General features: G+C 46.2%; 1 protein-coding gene across 9 annotated transcripts in view; it reads right to left on the reverse strand.

The window, feature by feature from the left end:
• The window catches only part of LOC147729834 (complement factor B-like), an 877,333-nt gene that overhangs the window by 161,390 nt on the left and 690,270 nt on the right, over positions 1 to 25,673 (reverse strand). For all 9 annotated transcript variants that reach the window (XM_086954737.1, XM_086954730.1, XM_086954734.1 and 6 more), the window contains one exon: positions 956 to 1,094. In XM_086954737.1, coding sequence (XP_086810863.1) covers positions 956 to 1,094 — 139 coding nt within the window. The remainder of the gene's footprint in view (positions 1 to 955; positions 1,095 to 25,673) is intronic.

Genomic DNA, 25,673 nt, shown 5'->3' on the forward strand with positions numbered 1-25,673 from the left:
TACTAAGGGCCAGATGTATTTAAATTCAATTAAGCGAGTCCTTAATAGTGATTTTTACCGAATTGCAATTAAGGACTCGCTAAATTGAATGTAGGTAGGAAACTCAAAAATATTAGCGATTCCTTAATATTCCTTAATAACTAATCGCTAATTGAGATTCGTTAATAAAGAATACATAGCCATTCATTCCTAGGAAGCCCATAGGAAGGAATGGGAAGATATACACTAATTGCGTTTAGGTATTAAAGAATCGCAAATAGCGGGAGCTATTTCAAGGGTGCCAGGGTATCCAAAGGACACCCTGTTGCACCCCTGAAATGTGCATGTGACCACATATGGCGCACATCCATGCCCTAAGGGCATGGATGTGCGCGACATGGCACTTTTAAAAAAGCAAAAAATTGCTTTTTTAAAGGAAATCGCTACTTACCACCAACTTGAAATTGGTGGTAATTAGCGATTCCTTAAGGTTGAAGTGCACTTTTTTTAGTGCTACTTACATTGCATTTAAGGAATCAGTATTTCCGATTCCTTAAATGCAAGAGCAAAATAAGGAATGGCAATTTGTGATTCCTTATTTTGCAAGTAGGTTTCAACTCTACATTTGCCCTCAGCCAAATACCGGTCGGTAACGCAGAAATTACGCGAATTTCTGCGTTACCGCTCGGTATGTGGCCACCTACATCTGTCCCATAGTGAGTTATCTCAGTGCATAAGCTTGCTTTATTGGGATTCATTTTTAGTTCCATATTTGGCTGAAGCAAATGTTATTATAATTATAAAATGTATCTAGTATACTGTGATGGTGAAGTAACATGAGCTTTCTTCCATGTTGGATCTGATGGTACACAGGTCTTATAGTACACTCATCATATTTAAGGGACAATCATGGTAAACCCAGTTGATTACGTATCTGAATCACCTTTCTTGCATGACTTTTTTCTCGTCAATTTACCTTACTTTGTCAGAGTACTCTATGGAGGTCTGAAGCTTCAGCAGAGCAATGTCATAGTCCTTGGTGGTGGAATTCCACTTCTCATGCTGTACGATCTTCTCAACAATCACAGACTGCTTTTCTTTGGTGGAGAGAATTCCTTGCCAAACAAACAAAACGCTTGTTATTAGAATGTTGGGCACGTGCACTACCAATCATTACAGCACTGCAGCCCACTCATTGGTATTTGAAATATGCTTCTCAGTGCATGCATGCCATTAGTTAATTCTTCATTTTGGTTCTCATTTATAATAGCATCTTGTCTCATGGCATACAGTTCTTAACAACATTTCCCTTCGTCCTCATGCCTCATACAATACATCATCGAGCTCCCTGCACATAACTGATAGTAGACTAGCCTTTCTACTGCATGTTCCATACAATAAAATACCCCTCTTACTGGCTTTTATTATTAATAGAATATTGTTGGCCTTGCATACCCTGACCAATAGAATACCATTCTTACTATATTATAACTGAATTGAAGACTATCTTGCTGTATGTCACTTCCAATACAAACCCTGTCACTGCAAGCAACTTACAATAGAATACTCTACTCACTATATTCTAGTTACAGCAGGATACCAGCCTCACTGTAAGACAGCAACAATAGATTAGATCTGTTACTGCATTCTCCTTTGTGGAGGCCCCCTTACTTCATGCCACTTACAAGTCACCAGCCGTCTGGACTACGGCAACTCCCTCTACGCCGGAACCACCGCCAAACTCTTGAAGAGACTCCAGCGGATCCAGAACGCCTCAGCACGACTCATCCTGGACATCCCCCGTCGCAGCCACATCTCCGGACACCTGAGAGACCTGCACTGGCTCCCGGTCAACAAGAGAATCACCTTCCGACTCCTCACCCACGCACACAATGCCCTACACAACCAAGGCCCAGGATACCTCCACAGCCGCCTCAACTTCTACGCTCCCAAACGCCAGCTTCGATCGACCGGCCACGCCCTCGCCGCCGTCCCCCGCATCTGAAGAGCCACCACAGGGGGACGGTCCTTCTCCTACCTTGCTGCCAAGACATGGAACTCCCTCCCGACTCACCTCCGCCTGACCCAGGACCACCTCGCCTTCAGGAAGCAACTCAAGACCTGGCTGTTCGAGCCTCCCCCAGCGCCTTGAGACCCTCTGGGTGAGTAGTGCGCTATATAAATGCTTTGATTGATTGATTGATTGATTACAACTGAATATCACTCACAGCATGTAACATTAACAAAAAAAAACATTTGCAATGCAATAGGTCTCGCATGTGCGTAAGTTAGAGCGATTGGTGTTGTAAATTGTAGTGGATGTACACAGATATGGACGTGCAGTAGGCACATTGTCCAACCTTTGTACCAAGCAGAACAGCTGGTAAACTACTGCACTGCAGTACCCCCACAACCATGAGCACCACTACTCCTCCGAGGCCAGCAGTAGAAAACAAGATAGCTGGCGCTGCTATGTAACGCATAATGGGAATGCATGATAATTGTGGGTTCCAAAGGAGTGCCAGACATCTTATATGCTGATATCGAGAGGAGTGGATATGGCGAGTGGCTGATCTTAAGGCCGGCAAACAGGGTTCGCATTCCGGAGGAAGGCAACAAATTCGATCAAACAGTTCTTCCAAACAATAGCATAAAGGAGATTAGCAAACACAGTGTAGGGTGGGGGGGCTGCAAGAAATAGTACCTTCATTAAAGCAGACAGCCACTAATTAAAGAGTATTAAAGTGTAATTCAGCGGTGCACCTCAGCACAAAAACGGAAGTTATTTATCAGGTGCACAAACCAATAAGATGCCACCAAAGAAGAGTGACGCTGTAGACAATGTATGGTAAGCAATAGGCGAGATTACACTATGTATAGTGATTACAGCAGGTCTTCGGGATAAGCATGCATGCATCCTAGGCTCAGCCTAAAAAACAGCCTACTACATTACACTAACAATTGACTGTCTCTGTTACTTCATAACCCTCATGATAAAACACCTTATTGCTGCATGTCACTCACAATTGGATAAACCTACCTCCCTGTGCTGCTTACAATAAAACGTATCCGTCATTAAATGCCACATTATAATAAAACGATACAGAAATGGGGGTGGTGATGAACAGAGTGTCTGAATTAAGCAGACCACTCTTACCCAGTCCAAAGATCAGGGCTTGATCCACCACCGTTATTTATCTCACTGCACCATCCCAGTTCAGAACCTGGCTATATGCAAATCAGTCTGTCCCTGGCCCAGTGCATCATGGGAACAGGGCAGACTAAACTACCAAGCCAATTCTTCACCAGAAAGGAGACAAGCTACCGGGGACCGGTTTCTGGCATTTCAGCCGTCTTCGGCCCGGCTTGCTTGAATCCTAATGGTGCAGTGAGAAAGGGACTCATGTCTGAATATACCCTGCCACACCTATAGTGGCCAAAAACGATACAGAAATGGGGGTGGTGATGAACAGAGTGTCTGAATTAAGCAGACCACTCTTACCCAGTCCAAAGATCAGGGCTTGATCCATCACCGTTATTTATCTCACTGCACCATCCCAGTTCAGAACCTGGCTATATGCAAATCAGTCTGTCCCTGGCCCAGTGCATCATGGGAACAGGGCAGACTAAACTACCAAGCCAATTCTTCACCAGAAAGGAGACAAGCTACCGGGGACCGGTTTCTGGCATTTCAGCCGTCTTCGGCCCGGCTTGCTTGAATCCTGATGGTGCAGTGAGAAAGGGACTCATGTCTGAGTATACCCTGCCACACCTATAGTGGCCAAAAACGATACAGAAATGGGGATGGTGATGAACAGAGTGTCTGAATTAAGCAGACCACTCTTACCCAGTCCAAAGATCAGGGCTTGATCCATCACCGTTATTTATCTCACTGCACCATCCCAGTTCAGAACCTGGCTATATGCAAATCAGTCTGTCCCTGGCCCAGTGCATCATGGGAACAGGGCAGACTAAACTACCAAGCCAATTCTTCACCAGAAAGGAGACAAGCTACCGGGGACCGATTTCTGGCATTTCAGCCGTCTTCGGCCCGGCTTGCTTGAATCTTGATGGTGCAGTGAGAAAGGGTCTCATGTCTGAGTATACCCTGCCACACCTATAGTGGCCAAAAACGATACAGAAATGGGGGTGGTGATGAACAGAGTGTCTGAATTAAGCAGACCACTCTTACCCAGTCCAAAGATCAGGGCTTGATCCATCACCGTTATTTATCTCACTGCACCATCCCAGTTCAGAACCTGGCTATATGCAAATCAGTCTGTCCCTGGCCCAGTGCATCATGGGAACAGGGCAGCCTAAACTACCAAGCCAATTCTTCACCAGAAAGGAGACAAGCTACCGGGGACCGGTTTCTGGCATTTCAGCCGTCTTCGGCCCGGCTTGCTTGAATCCTGATGGTGCAGTGAGAAAGGGACTCATGTCTGAGTATACCCTGCCACACCTATAGTGGCCGAAAACGATACAGAGATGGGGGTGGTGATGAACAGAGTGTCTGAATTAAGCAGACCACTCTTACCAAGTGCAAAGATCAGGGTTTGATCCATCACCGTTATTTATCTCACTGCACCATCCCAGTTCAGAACCTGGCTATATGCAAATCAGTCTGTCCCTGGCCCAGTGCATCATGGGAACAGGGCAGACTAAACTACCAAGCCAATTCTTCACCAGAAAGGAGACAAGCTACCGGGGACCGGTTTCTGGCATTTCAGCCGTCTTCGGCCCGGCTTGCTTGAATCCTGATGGTGCAGTGAGAAAGGGACACATGTCTGAGTATACCCTGCCACACCTATAGTGGCCAAAAACGATAAAGAAATGGGGGTGGTGATGAACAGAGTGTCTGAATTAAGCACCATCAGGATTCAAGCAAGCCGGGCCGACGACGGCTGAAATGCCAGAAACCGGTCCCCGGAAGCTTGTTTCCTTCCCAGTGTAAGAATTGGCTTGGTAGTTTGGTTTGCCCTGTTCCCATCATGCACTGGGACAGGAACAGACTAATTTGCATATAGCCAGGTTCTGAGCTGCGATGGTGCAGTGAGTTAAAAAACGGTGTTGGATCTAGCCCTGATCTCTTGACTGGGTGAGAGTATTCTGCTTAATTCAGAGACTCTGTCCATCACCACCCCTTGTTGTTAAATATTTTGTCCACCATAAGCATGGAAGGGTATACTCAGATGTGAGTCCCTTGCTCATTGCACCATCAGGATTCAAGCAAGCCGGGCCGACGACGGCTGAAATGCCAGAAACCGGTCCCCGGAAGCTTGTTTCCTTCCCAGTGTAAGAATTGGCTTGGTAGTTTGGTTTGCCCTGTTCCCATCATGCACTGGGACAGTAACAGACTAATTTGCATATAGCCAGGTTCTGAGCTGGGATGGTGCAGTGAGCTAAAAAACGGTGTTGGATCTAGCCCTGATCTCTTGACTGGGTGAGAGTATTCTGCTTAATTCAGAGACTCTGTCCATCGCCACCCCTTGTTGTTAAATATTTTGTCCACCGTAAGCGTGGAAGGGTATACTCAGATGTGAGTCCCTTGCTCATTGCACCATCAGGATTCAAGCAAGCCGGGCCGACGACGGCTGAAATGCCAGAAACCGGTCCCCGGAAGCTTGTTTCCTTCCCAGTGTAAGAATTGGCTTGGTAGTTTGGTTTGCCCTGTTCCCATCATGCACTGGGACAGTAACAGACCAATTTGCATATACCCAGGTTCTGAGCTGGGATGGTGCAGTGAGCTAAAAAACGGTGTTGGATCTAGCCTTGATTTCTTGACTGGGTGAGAGTATTCTGCTTAATTCAGAGACTCTGTCCATCACCACCCCTTGTTGTTAAACATTATAATAAAATACACACCACTGCATCACACTTCGAACAGACTACCAATCCCTGAAAGCCATGAGAAGTATAATAATTCTTGAAACTGCATGCTACTGCCAGCTGAATCCCCATCTCATTGAAAACCACTCACAATAAAATATAGATGTAAGTCATGATCTCAACTATAATGTAGGAAATGCAATTACAAAATTTGTGAATCATCTTACAGGTCAGATTACATATCACATTAACATTAACACTATCAATTTAATTTATTTCTATTTATAAAGTTTTATATAGCGCAAACTTGATCCCGAAGGATATCAAGAGCACTTTAGAATTTGAAGGAAATGAAGGTAACAGTTCAGTATATGAGTCACATGGAGAATCTACAAAGACATTGAATCAAATAGGGCTCACATAACAGGCTGTTTATAAACCTGGGCTAAGCAAAGAATGGGGTAATCGATGAAACATAATGACATAAGGGGAGCATATACAATAATAATATACAAGATTAACAACAAATTCTGGAGTATGTCCGGTGCAATTAGAGCAGACACTCGCACATCTTATTAAGGTAAGAACTTATTCATGAAGAATAAATGAAACAACTATGATTACAGTATTATTTTGTGACTTGAGTAAGCGTTATTATTTAATAAAGTTGTGCTATTAATTGTTGTTACTTATTTGAATAAATATTTTGAAGTTATAATCATCGTATCTTGTGTGTGAGTTATGGTTTTCAGGTTGAGTTATGAATTGCCGAGTTAACTATAACCAGCGAATTTCTCGGATTTCTAGATATTGTTTTGTATCAAAAACATCATTTTAATTGTGTTTTGTTAAGTGAATTTCAAACGTTTTTCTTAAACTTAGGGCATCATAACGATTTCGAGCGGAGCTGCCTCCTCCCGACATCATCTTGGTCAAAGTACCAAAAAATACCTGGTTGATGGTCCCAATCGACTAATGAGGATGCGACGAACACTGTTCAGTCGCACTCCTATACTTTACAATGGGAGCATGCATTCCGGCTGCAATGCATGCTCCCATTGTAAAATGGAGTTGCAGTTCATCCCTGGATCTCGTGGCAGGCAGCTTCGGATGTCTGCCATAAGGTACAGGGATCCTCAGGGGGTGCACCAACCAGAGGCCGGACACCAAAGGGGGCACTGCTGGGTGCCTCTAAAGTTGAGTTCAGACAGCCTTTCTGTGCTGGAAAGGCCCGCACAGAAAGGCTGTGTAAAAACAACAACATCGTAATCCTTACCTCAACAAATGATGGACAGAATGCTGAATGATTCAAACATTCTCCCCTAGTCAAGAGATCTCAGGAAAATTCCTTGTTCTTTTGCCCACTATGCCACCCAAGTTTGGACCCAGCCATAAATAAATCAGTCTTGAACCTGTGCCTCATGGGAACAGTTCAGACCGAACTGCCAAGCCAGGTACTCCCTGGACCGGAAACAAGCATCCTGGGACCGGTTTCGGGTATGTCACCCTTCATCAGTCATGCTAGCTTGAATCCAGTGGCACAGTGAGCAAGGGCCCACGTCTGGGCATATTCGTCCCACTTATGGTGAAAAGTGTAATTGCAACAAATGAAGGACGGAATGATGAATGATTCAAACAATCTCCCCCAGTCAAGTAATCTGGGTTAAATCCATTGTTCTTTTGCCCACTACGCCACCCCAGTTTGGACCCAGCCATTTACAAATCAGTCTTGGCCCTGTGCCTCAATGGAACAGGCCAGACTGAACTGCCAAGCCAGGTCCTCCCTCGACCGGAAAAAAGCATCCTGGGACCGGTTTTGGGGTATGTCACCCTTCATCAGTCAGGCTAGCTTGAATCCAATAGCACAGGGAGCAAGGGACCCACGTCTGGGCATATTCGTTCCACTTAGGTTGAAAAGTGTAACTGCAACAAATGATGGACAGATTGCTGAATGATTCAAACATTCTCCCCCAGTCAAGAAATCTGGGTTAAATCCACCGCTCTTTTGCCCACTATGCCACCCCAGTTTGAACCCAGCCATATACAAATCAGTCTTGACACTGTGCCTCATGGGAACAGTCCAGACCGAACTGCCAAGCCAGGTCCTCCCTGGACTGGAAAAAAGCATCCTGGGACCGGTTTCGGGGTATGTCATCCTTGATCAGTCCGGCTAGCTTGGATCCAGTGGCACAGTGAGCAAAGGACTCACGTCTGGGCATTTTGGTCCCACTTAGGGGGAAAAGTGTACCTGCAACAAATGATGGACGGAATGCTGAATGATTCAAACATTCTCCCTCAGTCAATAAATCTGGGTTAAATCCATCGTTCTTTTGCCCACTACGCCACCCCAGTTTGGACCCAGCCGTATACAAATCAGTCTTGACCCTGTGCCTCTTTGGAACAGTCCAGACCGAACTACCAAGCCAGGTCCTCCCTGGACCGGAAACAAGCATCCTGGGACCGGTTTCAGGGTATTTCACCCTGAGTGGGATTGGTATGCCCAGACAAGGGTCCTGTGCTCTCCATGACAAAGGAGTCAAGCTATCCTGGCTGATGATGGGTGAAACCCTGAAACTGGTCCCAGGATGCTTGTGGTGGACCTGGACTGGCAGTTTGGGCTGGACTGTTCCCGTTGGGCACATAGTCAAGACTGATTTGCATATGGCTGGGTTCAAACTTGAATGGCATGGTGAGCAAAAAACCAATGGATTTAGGCCAAGATCTCTGAACTGGGGTGAATGTATGACATTGTTCTGCATTCTGTCCATCAATAGTTGTTTTTGCATTTGTCACCCCGAGTGGGACGAGTATGCCTAGACGTGGGTCCTCTGCTCTCCATGCCACTGGAGTCAAGCTATCCTGGCTGATGAGGGGTGAAACCCCAAAACCGGTCCTAGGATGCTTGTTTCCAGTCCAGGGAGGACCTGGCCTGGTAGTTCAGGCTGGACTGTTCCCATTGGGCACAGGGTCAAGACTGATTTGCATATGGCTGGGTTCAAACTGGAATGGCATGGTGACCAAAAAACGATGGATTTAGGCCCAGATCTCTGTACTGTGGTGAATGTATAACATTGTTCTGCATTCTGTCCATCAATTTTCACCCGCCTTCCTCTGCTCTGGATCACTTTGACCCAATCTCAGCTGAGCTCTTCCTTGACCAAGCAGTCAAGGTTAAGTCTGGCTCCCCTGCGGACTGTGCTCCTGCACGGATCCTCAGAACCCTTTACACCAGCTGTCCCGTTCCTCCCCTTACCTTTCTCAATTCTTCTTTGGCTCTGGGTTGTGTCCCCTCTTCCTTCAAATCTGCCATTGTTCTTCCTATCTTGAAGAAAGCTGGCCTGGACCCCTCCCTTCCATCTAATTTTAGGCCGATCTCCCTTCTCCCTTACCTAGGGAAGATCCTCGAAAGCTACGTGACTTCTTGCCTCTCCGCCTACATTGAGGACAACCATCTCCTGGCCTCCCACCAGGCGGGTTTTCGACCCGGCCACTCCACTGAGAGTGTGGTCCTCGCGGTCCTGGATGAACTCAAGGGGAAGGCCGACAGTAACCTCCCCCAGGCCCTGGTCCTTTTGGACTTGTCCGCTGCGTTTGACACGGTCGATCATGCCATCCTTCTCGACCGTGTCAGCGCAGCAGGCATCCAGGGCACGGCCCTCTCCTGGATCGCGTCCTTTCTTCAGGGCAGATCACAGGCAGTTCACCTCTCTGATTTCTCTGCTCCTCCCCTTCCGGTCACTTCTGGGGTCCCACAGGGTTCTTCTCTTTCCCCCCTTCTTTTCAACCTCTACATCCGCCCTCTTGTTTCTTCCCTTCTTGAGCTGGGGGTCTCGGTGTACAATTACGCAGACGACCTCCAGCTCGTCTTTGATCTCTCATCCCCTGCTGACTCTCTCCCTAAATTCTGCTCCACTCTTGTCTTCATTTCTCAGTGGATGAGCTTCAATCATTTGAAGCTCAATCCAGATAAGACAGAGCTCGTCCTTACTGGTGGCTCGTCTAATCCTTGGTCCTCCGTTCACTGGCCCCTTTCTTTTGGCCCCCCTCCCTCCCCTGTTCCCTCTGTCCGGACTTTGGGCATCAAGATCAGCAATGACCTATCCATGCATGCCCAAATTAGCTCCGTTGTGTCCTCTTGTTTTTCTTCCCTTCGCCTTATCCGCAAGATCTCCCGGTTTTTTTCTGTTGACGCCCTCAAAACCATCATCACGGCCTTGATTACATCCCGCCTGGATTATGGAAACGGCTTGTACGTAGGCATTCCTGCCTACGAGACTCGCCGTCTCCAAGCCATCCAAAACCAGGCGGCCCGCCTCATCCTTCGTCTTCCTAAATCTGCCCACATCTCCCCGGCCCTTAAGACCCTCCATTGGCTTCCGGTTCACCTTAGGTCCCAGTTCAAACTTGCCTGTCTGGCCTTTCGGGCGCACTCTCGCTCTGCCCCGCTTTTCATTAATTCTTTAATCTCTTCCCATGCCCCCAGCCGCTCTCTTCGCTCTTCTTCCCTTTCCCTTCTTCACGTCCCACGCTTTCGCAAATCCCGCACCGGGGGCACACGATTCTCCGTGCGGGCCCCTCAGATCTGGAACAATCTCCCTCTTTCTATTCGTTCTATCCCTATTTTTTCCCACTTTCGTAAAGCCCTCAAAACTTTTTTTTTCCTTCAGGCCTTCCCCGGTTAAATTCTCTGGGATCCTCTGTTTATACTGATTTGCCCCTAGCGCCAGGAAGCCGCTTGGCCGCAGTGCTCTTTAGAAATATTTTTTCATTTCATTTCATTTGCAATCGTACTCCCTCCAGATGGAAGAGCTTCCCTTGGGATTACTGGCAGCATTCAAACTGGCGGACAGGCTCTCCGAGCCGGTCAGAAGCTAGTCCGAAAGACCATTCTCTTTCCTTTCCGACCGAGTCCATCGCAATGGGTCAGTCAGAAAGGAATCCGACCGGCAAATTACGATGTGATCGGAGCCAGGCCTTTAGTGTTATAGTTAATCCTCACCTTAACTTCAATTAACTGTAGTTCTTACAGTGAATTTCAGTTTTTCTTTCATTCTATACTTTACCAAACTTTTCTGAACATATTTCCTCCCTTGCTGCCCATGGCCTTGGGCAGTGCACAGTGGGGTATGGCCACAGGGACTGGCCAACAGTCATGACCTAGGCCCAACCAGCTGTGGGTGGCCTACACCGCTGTCTACAATCTTTGGCCATGCCCAGCGAGAGTCTGACTGAAATGCCCTGTAGCCAAACCATATCAGGTGACCTTGCAGGGCTTAGGCATTTAAAGAGACAAGCTCCCTTTTATTATTTTAACAGTTTTATGTTTGGGGTAGGTGGTTGGAATTAGATTTTTGTTTTCATTGTTTTCGGTTTTCTTATGCAACTTTGGTAGCAAGTAGACACTTATATACTTTCTTCTTATGTCTTTATTAATGGAAGTTGTGATAATACTCCTCCAATATTTCAATCTCAATCCTGGCAATCTTCTCCCTCAGAGATGATGGTGGTTTTGCATTCCATGCAGTACAGTATAAAGATGCTCAAATAAAGGGATATATTTCTTCAGGTTCCTGCAGCACATCTTGCAGAACATTCCAAGGTCTCTCCGATTTGCAGCGTACTGTTTCTTTTCAATTTTGCTCCTGTAGGAACTCCCCCCCGACACTCCTTGTTATGCTTCAGCTTGAGGTGTCTTCACATGGTGGATGTATGGAAGGAGTATGGTCCTCTTTGCAGCCATCTAAGATTTTTGGCCTCTTATCTTGCAGGTGAGCCTCCTAGAGTTCAGCTTGATCTCCCTCAGTGTGTTTCGCACTTCCCATTGTTGCTTGATCTGTGACCCCACAATATGAACTTAGGAATGAGCGCATTAAAATAATTGAGGCCATTGTGTTTTTTCCCCTGTAACTGACTCCGATACCAGTCCATTTCTGTGAAAAACAAAATTACAGAATATCTAAATGTAATGGTAATTCACCAATTGTTATCAAGGCTGAAGACTCAAACACCCCAAAATGTAAAGTGGTACCCTTAGCTTCTATAGCAGAACCACAGACTAGGAGACCTTTTTTGAGCCCTTTTTTAAGTCCCTTCCCAGCAATGAGACTGTGGTCTATGGATCGCAAACACAGTGTGCCTGTTGGGGTTTACAAACCCTACTCAGGGATCACAGGTCCCACACAAAAAACATTTCTTAACTTACATAGTTGTGGGGGAAACTTAGGGGCCTGCCAACAGCCCCTGTCCCCTTGTGTGGACTTTCAAATTGTTTTTAAGGGCATGGGGACTGTATCCCTTCTCCTGTAATGTCTGTCTTCGAGAAAATGTTTTCTTGCGGCTAGCCAAGTAGAGCCTTTGGGTCTGCGGTCTTTGTTTTGATTCTAGGTAACTGAAAATTATGATGGAAAAAAACCTCCATTGTCCAATAAAGTTTCTTTATTTTTTAAATGTAAGTCTGCAAACTCTCCTTGAACCTGGCCTCAAAACAGTTTGCAGATTAATGTCTAACTATCTTAATTTTTTGAAAAACAAGAAAATTAATAATCTCAACCTTCGGTAGTGCAACCACCGCTAACCAATCCTCCAACACCCTCCCAAGTTCCCATCCACCACCCTGGACCACTCAAACAAGCACTTAAAGAGGTCATTGTTCAATACTCTTTTGGGACCACAAAGGATCCAAATTGAGGAACCAAAGATATATCAGTCAGCTCCAGGGCTCACAAGATCTGCGGGCAAGCCAGGCCTCCGTAGTCTTTGTTTAAATAGGAATGGACAGGGTTCCATACATTTACAGAGGAAGTGAGATTTCTCTGCTATTTCAAATGCTATTTTTTCATGTCCCAGTAGATTACAAAGTTTATGCAACCAGAGTTCATATGTTGGTATGTTATTGTTTCCCAAAGGGATAGAACAGTGTGGTTGGCCACCAGAAGGAGGTGGGGGATCCTCATGCCAGCTATGGGGTGGAGTGGGCACAAGGCCCGCTGATAGCTTGCCAAACAGGGCCAGGCAGGTATCTTGTCTATGTCCTGACCTTGGATCCGTGAGATGGCAGAAAAGATCTTATCCCAAAAGTCTCTCAGTCAGTGGCAGGACCATACAATATGCCTTAGAGAGCCCACCTCCCCGGATCCCGCCAGCAAGCATTGGAGCATGTAGAATTAATAGTGTGGAGTCGGACAGCGGTATGATGACATTGAAATAGTATTTTATAAAGCATCTTCCTGCCTTGGCCCTGGCAGGCAAAGTTCTAAGAACGGAAGAATATCTTGTGCCATTGTTTGGTGACAAGTGTTATGTTAAGGCCTTTTTCCCACTGCGTCCGGAAGTATGATTTACATACAGTTGCTGTAGAATAAAGAATATTATACATTTTAGCAACTAGGTGCTTAGGCAATGTGAGGTATTGGAGGAATTTTTCGAATAGTATGACATTCCAGGTGGAGTTTGCTTTGATACAGCTCTGGCTGACCCAGTGTTGAATCTGTAGATAGTGGAAGCACTTGGTCTCAAGGATCTCAAATTTGTGTTAAATCTCCAGAAATGACTTAAAATTACCTTTAGAATAAAAGTCCCAAAGGTGAAAGCATCCCTTCGACCTTCAAATCTGGAAGTCACAGGTTGACATCGATGGTGAAAAATCTGTGTTATCTGTTATGGGTGTGAGAGGGAATGGAAAGGTAATGAGACCTCTGTCTTTGCAATTGAGTCCAAGACCACAAGTGTCCTTGTGAAAGGGGTCAATCATCCCCCTCCCAAACATAATTCATGCAAGATGCCTGCAAGTGAGGTTTCTACTCCCGAAAGGTAAGTAAATTGGTCTCCTGACAGAGACTTTTTTCCACATATTCTTCAACTTTTGAATAGATCCTAAAGCAATAATTATTCGGGGTGCGGTCTGTGAATGGACTCAAACCAGAAAGTCTTGCAGGGCCGAGTGGGCAAAAGGCCCCTCTTGGTGAACCTGACTGTCCAGGCACTAGTGCTTTGTAAATGAATGAACGACATCCACATAGTTTCTTGGCAAATGTCCAGGACAGGAACTCTGCTTGTTGACACAATGGTTGTTGTACAGAGTCCTTCCTGAGGCTGCTTTTTGGCCAGTCCATAGCAGATCCTAATGCAAAGCATGAACCAGCAGGAGATAGTTATTTTCTGCACAACCTTGCTTTTTTTTCACCCTGGAGACCCTCTCAAAGAGGTGACCGTCCATCCAGTGTTCTTTGGTAGATCAATATTAAAGCTTAGAGCGTTCCGGGGGTCCAAAATGGTAGAGTTTCTCCTCCTCATTTGAGAGGTGAAAAAGAGCACAGAACACCAGCAAGGTGATGCATTGATTGACGTGAAAAGATGTCACAACTTTAGACAAAAAGGATGCGGGAGTCTGCAAAGCCAGCTTGTATGGGAAGAAGGTGATGTGAGACAGGTTGACAAAGAGAGCCTGAAGCTCACTCACATGCTACGTAGATGTTATGGTAACAAGGAAAACACTCTTTAGGGTGAGAAGCCACAAGGAACATCTGCCTCAAAGTGAGTGCCCATCAGATACTTGATGACCAAGTTAAGGTACCACTGTGGCATGACAAACAGAGAGGGAGGAATGAAATCCTGCAAACCTTTCAAACAGCTCATAACAATTAGATACTTAAACAATGGGGGCTGATCAGGCAATCGTAAAAAGATGGTAAGATTTGAAAGGTGTTCTTTAACTTTGCCCAGAGAAAAGCCTTGCCTGGCTAAGGATAAAACAAATAACAGGTCATTAGATAACTTAGCCGGGGGAAGTCTATCACCTGAGTACTGCGCCAAGCCACAAATTTGTCCCACTAACATGCAGATACAGTTTTTGACGAGGGACGTTGTCGGAGGAATGGTCGGAAACGGAATCTAGGAGGCCGTATTCAGTTCTCAATGGTTGCCTATTTATTGAGGATTGGTAAGAGTAAGCTGTCAGGAATGGCAAAGGTGAATATTCCGGCAGATGGTACATACTTCAGTCTTCCTCTCTTCAGGGTGTTCTTGCTTCAGTGGTGCTTCTTCCCCAGGAAGCTCAAGAGAGGAGATACCAGGGGCAGTAAGTGCTCGGTCCTAGGGTTATTTTCTGTATTTATACCCGTCACCAACACTTTGTGACAACACCTGTGACTTCTGTAGGCTTTGTGCGCATAGTGAGGACAGGGTTATAGGTGGGACTGAGGTAAGAGCAAGTCACAAGACTAGATGGAAAATAATTGAAGTACCCAAAGAGGAAGAAAGGAAAAATGAGAAGAAGGCTAAATTCCCTTCAGTACTTGTCTTATGTTCTCAAAAGATACTCTTTTCACAAAAGGAAAAAAAAACAAGGAGTGGTAGTTTCTCCCACGCAGCCTGTTTTTACCTCAGGGCTTAGCTGTCACCTTGCATCCAATCAACCATTTTAAATAACATATATCTCTTGCATTTCATAAGAGAAAAATCACGACTTCTATCGTTGTCTCCCCTCCCCTTACTTGATTCCTCCTCAAGTCAGCCTCCCTCCTGTGGATGCCAAGGATCCCTGTCCTGAATCCCTTAAGCCTACCCCAGAGCTGACTTGCTGACTCATCACCTGGGCCGCAGTTCTCCAGAATAGCAGCGGCAAGCAGGCATCTCCTGGGGACTCCACCAATTTTCACTCCAGACTTCTGGGCCTACGTCCCCATCGCCGGTGCCTTCTCCTTCCTTCTCGCCATCCGCTGTCTCCTTTGGCCCCGGTTCCAATTCCCACAGTCTTCTCTCAGCATCCTCGATTCTCCCCATGCTTCAGAGTTCCTCCTCGCATCCCTCCTGTTCCTGTGGGATGCTCCTTTTCCCGTCCTCCTTGGATGATGGTTGGGGGTCCGTGACGTCCTGTAGAGAAGAGGAGACAGTGAAAGATGTCACCCCGCCTCCACTTCCGTCTCATAAAGAATGCTCCTCTCGTAGGGGACGTTCGTGCTCTTCCGTTGCCCCCTCCTGACAGACGACTTGTTGCCAAAATTACATTAACCATCTCCAGAGGAAGGCCAAAGATGGTCAGTTGTTGCCGCTCCATCTCCAAGCATGATGACTAAGGTGAAGATTGAGATGGTTTGGGTGCAGATCCCTTTCCAACTAATGCAACAGCAGATCCTCCTGGAGAGGCAGCCTGATCGAGGCAGATGCTCATGCCCAGGAGTTCTGCATACTACACCCTCCGTGTTCAATCTGGAGCCAGACATACAGGAATTCAGAGTTCCACTCAATGTGAATTGCATCTCCGATCGAGAGACACCTTGAAAACTCTAACACGCAGAAGTGCTGACCTTGCGTGTTCTTGGTGGTGGCAAACAGATCGAGCCAAGGTTCTCCCCATTCGCAGAAGAGACCTTGCACCACCACTAGGTGCAATTGCCACAAGAGATCTGCTAAGCGCCAAAGGTTGACTTCTTCCTCCCTAACATTCCATGATACTTCCAGGTGGTTCACCACCAGGAAAATTCCATGTTGGACTAGCCATGTCCAGAAGCGCAGGGCCTCCTGCCACAGGGTCCGTGACTCCACCCGTCCCTGTCTGTTCTATATGGCAGTGGTGTTGCCCTTGAGCACCTGTAGCAGACTTCCCTTGATGGACAGAAAGAAGGCTTTCAACGTCAAACAGATGGCCTTCAACTCTAGAAGGCTGATATGAGCTGTGGTCCAGCCAGAGACCACAAGCCTTTCATCTCAACCTCTCCTAGCTGGCCACCCAATCAAGGACCAATGCATTAGTCACCACTGTCAGCTCTGAGTGGGAAAGTGAGAGAGGTATGCTGCTGTCCCAAGCGTGGTCCAGAAACCATCACTGCAGACCCTTTCAAGACTCCTCAGAAATCTGAATGTGTTGGAGAGACCCTCTTGATGTTGTGTTCACTGAGATTTCAAATCGCACTGCAGAGCCCACATATGTGACCTGGCTTGCTGCACCAAAAGGATGCAGAAGCAATCAATCCCAGGAGACTCAGAGTTCACCTCACTGAAATCCAGGACAGAGGCTGGAAGATAATGATCATAGCTTGAATGTCAGGACTCTCATTTCTGGGGGAGAAGCATAAAACCAAGCATGTAAATAGTGAAAACCAAAGATGACAGGAGATTTTACATAGTTTGGAAGTGTTTGACAACTGCCTGGGGCAAGCCAGCCTTCAACAGTCTATCATCGAGGCAGAGGAAGTCTGAAGGTGTGCTGCTACCATGGCTCTCACTTCATGAACACCAGTGATGCACTGGTGAGACTGAAGGGGAGCACACTGAACTGGAAATGCTCTCTTCTCACTACAAACCGTAGGTAGCGCTGATGAGCCAGAAGAATGGAAACCGACATCGTAATCCGTACAACGGAAATGCCGTACATATGGATTACGTGCCAGTTTCCGACTGGCCAACAGACTCCTGGAGCCCGTTGGAATCTAGCTGGAGTCACGAATGGAGCAATAGGGTTGATGACATGGGCTGGGTGGGGCAGATAAGCCCAGATAGCGTGCCTAGGTTCACTCTAGAGTGAAATATACTGTGTTCCTGAACAGGCAAGTCCTGTCGAAGGGCATATCCATGAGGGGTGACTTGACAACACTTAAAAAAACAGTGGACGGCAGCTAAGTGTGACGGTGAATGGCAACACGAGTCCCAATGTGACTTAAAGGCAACCATGTTGTTTTGACCATGCTTAGGCTGTGTTCTGGGTTAGGGTCTTAGATATAGGTGAGTAGTAGGTTTTATATATTTTTCCCTACCTATTACCACTTTATTTAAATAGTAATAGGTAGGGAAAATTATTTCTAATTTTCTATATATGAAAAAAAGTTCATTACGTTCCAGAGTACTACCAAGAAGTACAGCTGTAATTTAAAAAAGTTTGTAAAAAATAAAAAATACAATGTACTACAATAAACTACACTATATTCTATAAATATAGGGTACTACAGTGTTTTAAAGTTTTTTACAGAATCTATTTAACCCCTTAGCTGCGGCGGCTATTCCGCCGCAGCGCTAGGGGGAGGGGGGGGCACGCGCCGCTCCCGTACTCGTGATGGAACCGCTCCGTCATGAGCTTCAGGTGGGCTGTGCTTGTGATGGAGCGGTTCCGTCACGGCCCCGCCCGCTTAATAGAATGCGCCGCGCAGGTGCAAAATCAGCGGCGTGCAGGTGCGGCGAGCGGGCCGTGACGGAACCACTCCGTCACCAGCACAGCCCACCCGAGGCTCGTGACGGAGCGGTTCTGTCATGAGCACGGAACGGGTTAAAAAAGAAATAGTTTACTGAGTACGGTATGACCAAGAAATTACAGTGCTACTTACAAAAATAAAAATACGTAAAAAAACGATGATAAACACTACTACATTACATATAAGGAGAAAGTTAGCATTTTTTTTTGACATTTTACACTTATGGCCTGATTACGATATCGAGCAGACGACACTATTGCAGTCTCTTGACTTACCAACACCGCGATTACAATGTGACCACACATAGAGCGGTCACATACTCCCATTTGTAAATGGGAGCATGTGCTGTGGCCATAAACCAATCTGTTCATCCCTGCACTGCATGACAGGCACTTCAGGGTGACTGCCATACGGTGCAGGGTTCAACAGGGGCCCGCAACTGGATGCCGCAATGTCAGTTTCTGACAGACTTTCCATATTGGAAAGCCCGACAACGAAAGCCTCCCGGAAACCGACATCGTAATCCCTACAATGGAAATGCCGTACATATGGATTACGTGCCAGTTTCCGACTGGCCAACAGACTCCTGGAGCCCGTTGGAATCTAGCTGGAATGATTGGCCGGTTTCACTGTCGACCACCAGCATCCTAATGTGGCGGTCAAAACTGAAACTGTGATGAGGCTCGGAATGCCTAGGACCTGCGGTCAGAGACTTTCCAACTATCATTGTTAGTCTGTGCTCTGTGTTTTAAGGTGAAATATAGTGTAGTACAGTGTACGGAATTTTTTTTAAACATTTTTAAAAAACACTGCACTGTACACTATACTTCCCCTTGATAACCACAACACACATTAAGCGTGGTCTTAACTTTATATCGCACTTTTGATTTTGGAAGGGCAAATAATTGTTTAGACCAGTGATTCTAAACCTACGGTCAGGGAACAGCAAAGCCTTAGAGAATTAAATATTAAGAGATGTATAAAGTGTATATAATTGAAGCATGAAAATGTACAACTGAAAATTGTAAAGCATTCCATAATTGAATCTAATATTGGAGGCCAAAAATTACGTTGGTATACTCAGATTGATTTGTAGGAGCAGTGCAAGAGCGTCAAATTGAATATAATATGGGGAATGAGTGACCTTAATTGAATTTAGAATAGCTCCAACTTTCCAATTATAATGAACATTTATTTGTTTTCTATATGTTTGTGAATTAACTAAAATAGTTAATCATTTGTGTAATTGTGATGAATGTTGCTGCATATTTTGTGTTCTGGTTTGCAGTTCAAATCATCAAAAATGCTTAGATCTGGGTCCCCAGCTTCCAGTAGTGACTCAGTGTGGACCTGGATTCTGTTAATAATTCAGTGGCGGTCCCTTGAGTTATGTAATGATTAAGTGGGGGTTCACAGGACTTAAAAGGTTAAGCACCACTGGTTTAAGCCATACTTAGTCAGTGTTCTGAGTTTTAGAGGGAAATATAGTGCAGGACAGTGTACTTAAAATGTTTTTTAAAAAAATGAGAAAATAGAAAATTACACTGTATTACATTATATTCACCATTTAAACCTTGAACACAGAATAAGTGGTGTCTAAACAATATGGTACTACCACGGTACTCTGCATACTTTTTATAAAAATATATAAATTAAGAAAAAGACTTTTACTTAAAATTACACACTGATATAATCTGACTCATCCCTTCATATATGCTGATAAACACTTGAACACTATATTTACACTAAAAAGCCAGAACCCAGCCAAAGTCTGGTCTAAACATTATGGCTGCTTTTTTACTTTTGTATGGGTAGTCATTAGCCAATCATGCAGTGTTTTATCAGCGGCATGCACAGCGGTATACAGTGAAATTACTAAAGTATACTGCCGCACAGGTTGTATGACAGAGGCAAGCATGGTTAGACCATGCATGCCTCCAACACTCAGCCCGAACAATGAATAGGTCTAAACAACGCATTCCTTTAACACGCATGCCTTTACCACTCAATTTTGTGGCAAAGGCATGATTGGTAAAGGGATATGTGGTAAAGTTCACACCCCATCCCCTGACCTATAATTAACCCAACCCTCCTGAGCACTCCCACCTCTAAAACCTTAAACTACCCCAACCTTCCCCGCTCTGTGCCCTAAAACCCTAGCCCCTGCCCTATAAAGAACTCAACCCCCACCGAGCCCTGAAAACTACCCCCATCGCTAACACCTAAAACTACCACGACCTCCCTGCACTGAGCCCAAAAACCCAGACCCATCCCTATTAACAACTCTGAGCCCTAAAAACGACACCCATCCCTAAAACGACTCTCCCAAACCTAGTCACAGCCCCTCTTACCTGTCAGCGTCGAGCTTTCTGTCCTAAAGCTTCATGTACCTGGACATCTAGACAGCGTTCTGCCTTAACCACGCATATGCTTGTTTAAGGCATATGCATGGTTATGGCATGCATGGTTTCACTTGCAGGGATCCGGCACACGTGTCTCTGCCAGCTTTGTAAAGGCCGTTTCCTGCAGCCCAATATATGCATAGATTTTTGTGCCTTAGGGGCCTGATTCCTGATGGTAAACATGTCTCTAAGTTTACCATTGTTTGCAATTCACAAAGACATTCTATTAGTAGTATCTTTATGACTGAGGAGTCGCTGCACATAAAAAGACTGGGCTGTCCTACCCTGTTATGTACGAATACTCTGCAGTCTTAAATATACTAGTTGTAAAATAAGTTTGTGAAAAGCAAACAATCATTAACTTACACAAAAGTGTAGGTTTACCTTTATGAATAATGCTCATATATTTTCTCAACTCTATGACATCCCACTCCACTCTACCATGCCCCACTCAATGACATGCAACTCCACTCTACGCCATCATACTATACAACATCCCAGTTTGCTCTACGCCCCTCCGCTCTAAGACAGTACCACAAGCCACTATGACACGTATTTCCACTCTATGACACTCCACTCCTTTCTACACCACTCAACTGCACATTATTCCTTTCTATGCCACTCTACTCTGTGCCACTGTAATCTAAGCCACTCCATTCTATGCTATTCCACTCTATGCCACTTCACTATATGCCACTTAACGCCACTTTACAGTATTCCACTCTACACAACTTCTCTCTATGCCACTCCACTCTAACCTATTCAACTGTATGCCACTACACTGTACACCATTCCACTCTATGCCACTCCAATCTATCCCACTCCACTATATGCTATTCAACTGTACAGTACTCCACACAACCCCATTCCACTCTATGCCACTCTACTGTATGCTAAACCACTATGTAGCACTCCATTCTACCATATGCCCCTCCAGGCTATTCTGCTCAACGCCAGTCAACTATACGTCACTCCACTCTACGCAATTCTACTGTATGCCACTCCACTCTATGACACTCCAGTCTAAATCACTCCACTCTACGATATTCCAATCTATGCAACTCTGCCTTATAGCACTCCACTTTATGCCAGTCCACCCTATGCCATTTCACTATACACTATTCCAGTCTATGCTATTTGACTCTATGCCACTCCTCTCTACTCCATTCCACTCTACACCACTCCACTCAATGCCACATCACTCTATTGTATTGCACTCTACACACACTAGTCTACACTACTATACTGTATGCCACTCTATGCTATTCCCTGTACACCACTCCACTCTATGCTGCTCTGCCCTACGCCACACAACTGTATGCTTTTCCACTCTACGGCACTCCACTTTACAGCGCTCCACTCTACGATATTCAGCTCTATGCCACTCCACTCTATGCCACTCAACTCTAAGTCACTCTACACCACTCCACTCAACAGTATTCCACTCTATGTCACTCTTCTCTATGCCACTCCACTCTATGGTGTTCCGCTGTATTCCGCACCACTATACTCCACTCTACTGAACACTAGTTCACTGTTCTCCACTCCACTCTACCCCACCCAACTCCATACCATTGCATTGCACACCACTCTGACTCTATACTATCCCACTGTATGCCACTTCACTCTAAGGACTGCAACTGTAAGCCACTGCATTGTACGGACCTCCACTCTACACTGTGCAACACTTGATTCTACGCCACTCCACTCTACGTCATTACACTCTATGCTAATTCACTCTACGCTATTCAACTGCACTCTAAGCCACCCCACTGGATGCCACTTCACTCTATACCACTGTAACCCACTACATTCTACACTATTTCATTCTTCACCACTCCATTCTACATCACTACACTCAATACCTCTACACTGTACAGTATTCCACTCTACATCACTCTACTCTATGCCACTCCAGCTTATGCTATTCCACTCTATGCTATTCCACTTTATGCCTCTGCACTCTATGCCACTCAACTCTATGACTCTCCTCTCTACGCTATTCCACTCTATGCCAGTCCAAATGTCATTCCACTTTCCGTCACTCTGTTGTAAACCACACTACTCTACGCTATTCAGCTCTACACCACTCCACCCTACGCTGCTCCACATTATGTTCTTCTATTCTACGCCACTCCACTGTACACTATTCCACTCTACACCGCACTACTTTATGTTACTCCACTTTAGGCCACTCCACTCTATGCCATTCTACTTTACATCACTCCACTGTACACCACTTTATTTCACTTTCCTCTACTGTATTACACCCTACACCACTCCACGCTATGCTACTCCACTCCATTCCACCATACTGTAAGCCTCTCCAGTCTATGCTAGTACACTCTACACCATTCCACTCTACGCCACTCTATGTCACTCCCCTCCATGCTATCCTACTACACTATTCCACTCTATGCTATTCCAAGCCACTCCACTTTGCGCTATTTCACTCTACTGTACTGTATGCCACTCCACTGTATGGCACTCCAGTCTATGTCATTCACTCTTTGTTGTTCCACTCTACACCACTTAACTCTATGCCACTACACTATAAACTATTCCACTCAATGTCACTCCACTCTACGCTATTCCACTCAATGTCATTCTATAATTTTCCCTCTGCGTTTCCACTTGATGCCACTCAACTGTATGCCACTCTACACCACACTACTACACTATATGCTATTCCACTTCACTCCATGCCACTTAAGTGAACGCTTTTCAACTCTATGTTACTTCACTCTATGCATTCATTCAATGCCATTCTACTCTACGGCAATCCAATTTACGCTATTCCTCGGTACACTACTCCACTCTACGCCAGTCCAATTTACGCTAGTCCACTCTATGCAATTCTACTCTAAACTCTACTGTATTCCACTCCACTCTATGCTAGTCCACTCAATGCCACTCGACTTTACGCTGTTCACGCTACACCACTCCACTCTTTCCCCACTCCACACCACTGTGTGTCATCACTCTATTGTACGCCACTCCACTATGTGCTATTCCACTCTATGCCACTCAACTGTACTCCACTCTATGCTACTCCATAATACACCACTCTACACCATTCAACTCTATGCCACTACACTTCATACCACTCTACGCTATTTTACTCTCTGCTACTCCACTCTTTCCACTTCACTCTATACCACTAGAGTGTATGTTATTCCACTCTACGCTACTTTCATCTACACCACTGCACTCTACACCAGTCCACGCCACTCTACTCTATTCTACTCTAGGTCACTCCACTTTACGCCACTCTAATGTACGCCATTCCACTCTACGCAACTCCACTGTGTGCCACACCACTCTTTGCCACTCTATTCTACACCAGAATGCAACAGGAAATGGGCTCTGATCATTCTGTTTACGACCCTTCCTAAATCTCTAACATCTTTTGGACGATGGCTATGCGAATTAATTTGCCTAGTTGAAGAAGACCTTGAAGAGTCTAATTTCTTCCTCACAAACAATTTCACCGAAAAGTCATACTTTTCTAGAGGGTAGACTGGCATGGATCTTAAATCCTCTGGAGGCTTATTGAGACAATTGTTTAAAGCGACTACCCTACCCTTGCTCCAATAGGTGCGCCCCTTTATTAATGCCGTGGGTTCCATTTCCACCAACATTTTTCATAAAATTGTTCTATTCACAACTTAAGCATTCTCCTCAAACAAAATTAAACTGAAACGTAAAAAAAACAATCGTCCAGATGCTATCAATCAATCAATCAAACATTTGTAAAGCGCACTACTTACCCGTGAGGTTCTCAAGGTGCTGGGGGGGGGATGCTGCTACTGCTCAAATAGCCCGGTCTTGAGGAGTACTCTGAAGGTTACCAGGACCTGGGTCTGATGTAGGAGGATAAGGAGGGTGTTCCAGGTTTTGGCGGCGAGGTGGGAGAACGATCTGCCACCGGAGGTCGCTCTTCAGATGCGGGGGACGGTGGCGAGGTCGGTGGAGCGGAGCTGGCGGTTGGCTGTGTAGAAGCTTAATCGTCTGTTGAGGCATGCTGGTCCGGTGTTGTGGAGTGCCTTGTGTGCGTGGGTGAGGAGCTTAAAGGTGATCCTCTTGTTGACGGGGAGCCAGTGCTGGTCTCTCAGGTGGGGGGTGATGTGGCTGTGCCAAGGGATGTCGAGGATCAGGAATGCAGTGGAGGTCGTTTCAGGAGTTTGGCCGAGGCTCCAGTGTAGAGGGTGTTTCGGCAGCCCAGCCTGCTGCGGACAAGAGCCTGGGTGACCGTTCTTCTTGTTTCAGTGGGAATCCACCTGTAGATCTTGCGAAGCATACAGAGGGTGCGGAAGCAGGGGTACGAGATGGCGTTGACCTGCTTGTGATGGAGAGAGTAGAGTCAAGGATGAACCCAGGTTGCGTGAGTGGTCAGTGGGTGTTGGAGCTTTTCCCAGTGCGGTCGGCCACCAGGAGTCATCCCAGGCTGAGGGGGAGGAGCCGAGGATGAGGACTTCCGTCTTGTCCGAGTTTAGCTTCAGTCGGCTGTTCTTCATCCACTCGGTGACGGCTTTTATCCCTTCGTGGAGGTTGGTTTTGGCGGTGAGAGGGTCCTTGGTGAGGAAGAGGATCAGCTACGCATTTCACCGGCGTAGGAGATGATGTTGAGGTCGTGCAGTTGGGCGACGTGGGCGAGCGGGGCCATGTAGATGTTGAACAATGTCGGGCTGAGGGTTGAGCCCTGGGGTACGACGCAGAGGATCTCGTTGGCTTTGGAGTGAAAAGGGAGGAGGTGGACGCTCTTGGTTCTGCCGGAGAGGAAGGAGGTGGTCCAATCCAGAGCCTTGTCTCGGATCCCAGCGTCGTAGAGGCGTGTGCGTTGGGTGCGGTGACAGACAGTGTCGAAGGCTGCTGACAGGTCCAGGAGGATGAGGGCCGCTGTTTCTCTGTTGTCCAGCAGGGCCCAGGTGTTATCAGTGGTGGCGATGAGGGCAGTTTCGGTGCTGTGGTTGCTGCGAAATATGGACTGGGAAGGGTTTAGGATGTTGTTCTCCCTGAGGGAGTGGGTTAGTTGTCTGTTGAAAGTCTTCTTGATGACCTACGCTGGGAACGAGAGCAGGGAGATGGGCCGGAAGTTCTTGAGGTCCTTGGGGTCAGCCTTGGGTTTTTTGAGTAAGGCGTTGATGTCGGCGTGCTTCCAGCTCTCTTGGAAGGTCGCTGTCTCGAAGGAGATGTTGATGGCTTTCCGGAGATGGGGTGCAATGGTGGTGCTGGCTTTGTTGAAGATGTGGTGTTGGCATGGGTCTGACGGAGATCCGGA

Source organism: Lissotriton vulgaris, chromosome 2_1, assembly GCF_964263255.1.
Source record: "Lissotriton vulgaris chromosome 2_1, aLisVul1.2, whole genome shotgun sequence".
Lineage (NCBI taxonomy): Eukaryota > Metazoa > Chordata > Amphibia > Caudata > Salamandridae > Lissotriton > Lissotriton vulgaris.